Source organism: Eschscholzia californica, unplaced genomic scaffold (genome assembly GCF_041429995.1).
Source record: "Eschscholzia californica isolate CP2 unplaced genomic scaffold, dmEscCali1.0.p SCAF_6, whole genome shotgun sequence".
Classification (NCBI taxonomy): Eukaryota; Viridiplantae; Streptophyta; class Magnoliopsida; order Ranunculales; family Papaveraceae; genus Eschscholzia; species Eschscholzia californica.
Genome location: NW_028238483.1, coordinates 22,546,443 through 22,551,652, shown reverse-complemented (window position 1 = coordinate 22,551,652; position 5,210 = coordinate 22,546,443). Strand labels below are relative to the sequence as shown.

Genomic DNA, 5,210 nt, shown 5'->3' with positions numbered 1-5,210 from the left:
TAATTCTAAGAAGTAAAAGAAATAATATACACATTAAAAGATATTGCGAAAAATTGTAAGGAAAAAAAAAGATTGCCATTAATTAATGAGCCAATCTACGGATTCGACGCAAACAATCGAGTCCAGCCCATTATGTTACAAAGTGGCTGATAAAAAGCCTAACATGTATCTGATGAGCACCAATGATGTCGCCAAACACATGAAAAAGTGATACATTACAGTGGTAGACTGTTATAGTTGAATCTCCTTGTCTGACGGTAATAATAGCTAACCTCTCATTAGTTGAGGAACATATGCCTAGGAAATCGAAAATACCCTTATATTATAGATCATACTAAAAACATCGTTAATACATGGACTCCCTTCTACACTCCCTTGGCAAGTGTCCATGAAAAGACAGAGTATTGCGGTCCTTTCACAAGTGTGGAAAGACTAAAATACCCTTTGTCTTATTTGCCACATAAGCAATGCAGTCACAAGGGGAGTGTAGAAGGAAGGTCTTTTATCATTTTTGTAAAAAAACAAAAGTACAGAACAATATAACCATGTCTATAATCTATATAGCCCATCAATAGCCATGTATGATGTATATATTTTTAGGTTGCGGGAGAGAGAGTGAAAGCCTAATTGAGAAAAGGCTGAAATGGGACCCTGTGATAGATGAGTACATGACTGCACTTTTAAAGCTTTGGTGGTACTTGATGGTTCAATAGATACTCACTCTCTTTAATGTTGTAAAGTTGGGTTTTGTTTTGTTAAAGAGAGAGAGAGAGAGGAGACCACAATCTCCATCTATTCCTTGTATGGAAGAACACTTAAGGACTAAGGAGAAAACAGTAAACAACATCAACAATGAGGCCAAATAATTTAAATCTCTCTCTTTAAATCTTAGATGGTCCTTACAGGTTTTGCCTTTTGTGAGCTTTCTCTTCTTGAAAATAAAGAAATGGGGTTTCGATATCTGACTCCTCCTTTGAACGGTCATAGGATCAGTGAAGACGACCACCATTAAACAGTAGTTGTATAACAGCGACATTACTAGAAAAGATAAAGAGACAAAACCAGTCTTTTCTTTTTCCCCATCCCCCCTTTCGTTTTGATTAGGAACAAAAGCTGAGCTCGCCTTTTAGCGAAGCAGAGCAACCTGGTAAGTTGGTGAGACTGAATCCTAGTCTCAGTTAGGAAAATAATACCAGGGTTCTTTTACTTTTATCTAATAATGGAGAAAACATGTTTTCTGGTAATATAAGAACCACTGTCTCTAGTATTCCAGACCAGACACCAAAGGAAAGGCAAAGCTGCGCCAGGAGAAGGAAACATCACCCATCACAAACCGAACTGAAAGAAACATCATCCATCACAAACCGAACTGAAAGGAAACTGTAACTGAAATGGAGATTAAAAAAGCAACTAAATTATAGAGGCAGAGGGTTAAGAAAAAGTACGTAATCGGATGCGAAGAAATATGATTGAAGTAAAGCTGATCACTAACTAAGAATCGATATGAAAGAGATTAAGGACTCCTCCAGAAAGCCAGAGAACGGAAAGAGAATACATTAAAGAGATATGGTCGATCATAACCAAACTATACACAATAAAACTATTAGGAAACACACTAATCAATGTCTAAAATACTAGCAAGCAATAAAGATAATTAAGGGAGGTTTTAAATTAATAACTCGAAGTTACAATTTTCCTCCCCATACTACAAAAGAAAGATTGGGAGCAAATTCAATTGTCAACGAAATATGAAGTTTATATACACATAAAATGTTAAAGACAACAACAGAAACACAGAACAAGAAAAGTAATTCATATGGGGTTTTCTGTAACAAGCCAAAGGCCACACATATAACAACATTCAAATATATGTAAAAAAGGAAAAAAAATAGAAGAAACGAACTCCTTTTTTTCATTTGTTGCTTAATATAGGGAGAAAGAGATGATGTAAGTTACTGATGAGGAGGGTGTGCAATCGGGTGTGGAGCTATAGCTGCAGTTCCTGGTGGTAAAGCTATAGCAGCAGTCCCCGGTGGTGGAGCTATTGCGATCTGAAGACCTCTACGTTGACCCGATTGAAGCATGAATGCAACCTCTGCTGCCGTTAGAGTTGCTGCTTCCTGCAATGCACCAAAATGTTCTTGTTTTTGTAAGTGTTCTTCGTTAGGGAAATGAAGACAGAAATGTTGTTTTGGAAGCACAGCAAAAATGATTCAGATATGCACAACACTACAACAGAACTATTACCAAAGTAACTCTCTGTCTCTCTCTGTAGTACATGAGAGCCTATAATATGTATATATGAGTATATGTGTGCACATACACGTCTACATGAGCAAGATATATTATGGAAAGAAGGTAAAATGAGAAAGAACGAGATACACAGAAAGCTAAAGTCCATAGAGTTAACTAACCTGTCTCTCCCTGCGCCTTTGCAGGATACTGAAAGCCCACGCCATAATGTAACATGGCAAAAGAAACCCAGCAGCTCGTAGCAAGAAAAGCTGTTCAGGATGAACCAAGTCAGTATGTTGAAGTGGCAAATGAATATGTAAAAAGGTAAGAAGGACGACTAATATTGTCCCAACGAACTTACAGAGAAAAAAGTTGAGGCGTCATCTTCGTCAGTGTCATCATCGCTACCAGGATTTGTAATTGCCAATGCATGTCTCAAAAGAAGAAGTGCCATTAACTGCAAGAGAGATAAACGCAAAGCAAGGCAGAGATGAGCGAGATGGTAATCACCATTCTGAATATGCCTCATTCTTTTTTACATTGTTTGATGACTAATGCTAATCAAATATTGGATAACAAGGACTTACAATAAGAGCAGCTGATCGGCAGAAAGCAGCTCCACTGGCGTTAGTAGCAGCATATTCATCATATTCGGCCTCCAGAAAATGGCGTTCTGCTGCTGCCATTGCCAAGAGCCGAGGATCATGCAAATCTAAAGGCGTACCAGAGATTGTCCATCCTCCACTGTGAGAGAGAGAAAATTATCTCTATTTAGCAAAGATAATCTAACAAATGAACGGAAATATGCACGAAAATAGATCCAAAGCAGGTTAACAAGAATATGAAATTCAACTTGCCTGATATCGATAGTGGTCTCCTCAGAGCGAGGAGGTGGCGGTGGAGCAGTATAACCTGACTGGTACATCTGAACATTGAAAATAGAGGTACACCATAAAATTTTCAGGGAAAAAAATATCTGTAGAACAAGAGTATGGAAACTGACAATGAAAAGGTTTAAATTGGTCAGTAACATAAATGAAACGATTTAGGACAAACGATGAAGCTCAAAACGATTACACGTAAAATCTAAGAAAACGCCAGTATACGACAATATACAAGACCAAAATACTTCATTTCCAACATATAGAAAATAATCAAATATCTATCAATTCACGACATAATTCAAGATATAAGCAAGAGGGTGTGGAAACACCAAATTTCCCGATGTCAAATTAAATTTATCAGCAAATTATTGTAGGTAAATCATCTAATAGGGAAATTCACATCTACCTCACGAACGACAGAAAATGAAATGAATATCTACTAATCTACATTCAAATGATTTATTCAACAACAAAATGGATCGGTGGACAAACCTGGTGGCAGATCTCACAAGTTATATCTCCTTTCTCATTGCACCATCGCTGAACACACTTCCTGTGAGCAAACTGATACAATAGGATCACTACATTAGTAGAGTTTTCAGTTTAAAACAATTACCTATCTTAATATCTCATTAAATTTAGTTGTTTCCAATTAAAATGACGTCAAAATGTTTAATGCTATAAACCCAAGATAAGAAGAATTCTATGTTAGTGACCACGACAATGAATGCAATCGGAAATGGTACAATATATGCAAGAGAGATAGAGAGAGAGAGATAGAGAAAGAGACCTTCAAACTGCCACTACAAGCGCAAGGAGTTTCGAGATTGTTAATGTCATCCTCCTCTTGGCAAATACGGCATTCCCCCCCATTGGGAAGAAGTGGTTCTTCTTCCCCAATCATATCACTTTCCTCCAATCTCCTGTTACCACTTGTAGAACCAGCTGTAACTTTAGCCTCGGCTCCAAATCCTTCTCTTGGAGTCTCCGAAGCCTCAACAATCCTTTGATCAGATTGTAAGGTCGCCGGTGTTACTAAACGATCCACAAACAAAACCAGATGATCCCCCATTCGCCACAAAATCCCCTCTTTTCCTAACCAGAGCTTTCCCTTTTAACTTCTAACAATTCCCCTACAAAAAAAACAAAGTTGACTACTTCAAAATTAAATACTTAAAAAAACTCAAACGCCTAGATGTTATCTCTCGTAATAAGATAAAATCATCAACCTTTACTTCATAAGCAAGTAAAATTCCACCAATTAATCCGCCATTTCCGAAGAAATTACCTCAAATTACAGAATCAGGGTATAAATATCATTAACAAATTCACAGAATCCTATTGATTCTGATAATAGCAGAGACAGAATCTCACATACAAACTCCCTAATTTGATTTATAAATACAGAAAAGATTGGATTTTATCCTTCTGAGATCAAAATGAAGATGTAATAATTAATATAATGAAGAAACCCTAGAAATCCAAAATCTCAGGGAATAAATCAGGGAGATTTGGGATTTCTTAGGCATAAATGTTGAAATTAAACACAGAAAGGAGGAGAAGAAAATGAATCCTTACCTGAAATTTTACTCTTGAAAATTTTACGCGTTTGTCCGTAGATTTAGCTTCAAGAAAACCTCTATTTTTATTTTCTTCGGGAAAATCCCAGAAAAGAAAACTTATTAATAGCTTGGGATGTCCTCATAGGCTCGGACTAATACCTACCTGTGTGGTCCACTACCCTTTGGTGTAGTGGTAGGAGTTTAAGCTCATGGGATCGAGTTTATCGCCAAACTTTATTCTATGTAATTTAGACACTAAATAAAGTAAATGTTGTCGGACTTTAGGCTCTTTGTTGTCGGGATTTAGGTCTCTTTCATTATTGATTTAACTTAGGCGGTTATCGTGCTTATCACATCTTAATAATGTATCAATGTCTTGTAACGACTAACGTAGATCGTAGTCGATTTCTCAAAAAAAAAAATTACGAACCTGTATGTTTGGTTAACGTCTGTTATCACGTGGAAAATACCCACTTTACTAGGGGTGAACAACGGTCGATATTTTTCGGTTTTAGTTTGAGTTGAAGTC

The 5,210-nt window shown here is 36.8% G+C and overlaps 1 protein-coding gene across 3 annotated transcripts; it reads right to left on the bottom strand.

Moving 5' to 3' along the window:
• Positions 1–1,651: 1,651 nt before the first annotated feature.
• Positions 1,652–4,893, bottom strand: LOC147532524 (uncharacterized). Of its 3 annotated transcripts, none has more exons than XM_086647956.1 (8): positions 4,698–4,893; positions 3,910–4,252; positions 3,612–3,683; positions 3,093–3,160; positions 2,823–2,979; positions 2,597–2,692; positions 2,415–2,504; positions 1,652–2,120 (listed from the first exon to the last, which is right to left on the bottom strand). In XM_086647956.1, the coding sequence occupies exons 2-8, from the start codon at positions 4,189–4,191 to the stop codon at positions 1,953–1,955; spliced, it is 933 nt and encodes a 310-aa protein (XP_086504082.1). In that variant the 5' UTR covers positions 4,192–4,252; positions 4,698–4,893; the 3' UTR covers positions 1,652–1,952. The 3 variants fall into 3 exon arrangements, with proteins under 3 accessions (XP_086504082.1, XP_086504084.1, XP_086504085.1); XM_086647958.1 differs by lacking the exon at positions 4,698–4,893 and adding an exon at positions 4,349–4,679; XM_086647959.1 differs by lacking the exon at positions 4,698–4,893 and adding an exon at positions 4,408–4,676.
• Between the last annotated feature and the right edge of the window lie 317 nt (positions 4,894–5,210).

What these genes read in the sequence shown, in the direction of transcription:
- LOC147532524 (XM_086647956.1), bottom strand. Translation starts at nt 4,191, where the DNA reads ATGGGGGATCATCTGGTTTTGTTTGTGGATCGTTTAGTAACACCGGCG. An exon ending in GAGACCACTATCGATATCAG is followed by an intron (nt 2,980 to 3,092) that starts GCAAGTTGAATT and finishes TCTCTCTCACAG; the next exon opens with TGGAGGATGGACAATCTCTG. An exon ending in GCCGATCAGCTGCTCTTATT is followed by an intron (nt 2,693 to 2,822) that starts GTAAGTCCTTGT and finishes TCTCTCTTGCAG; the next exon opens with TTAATGGCACTTCTTCTTTT.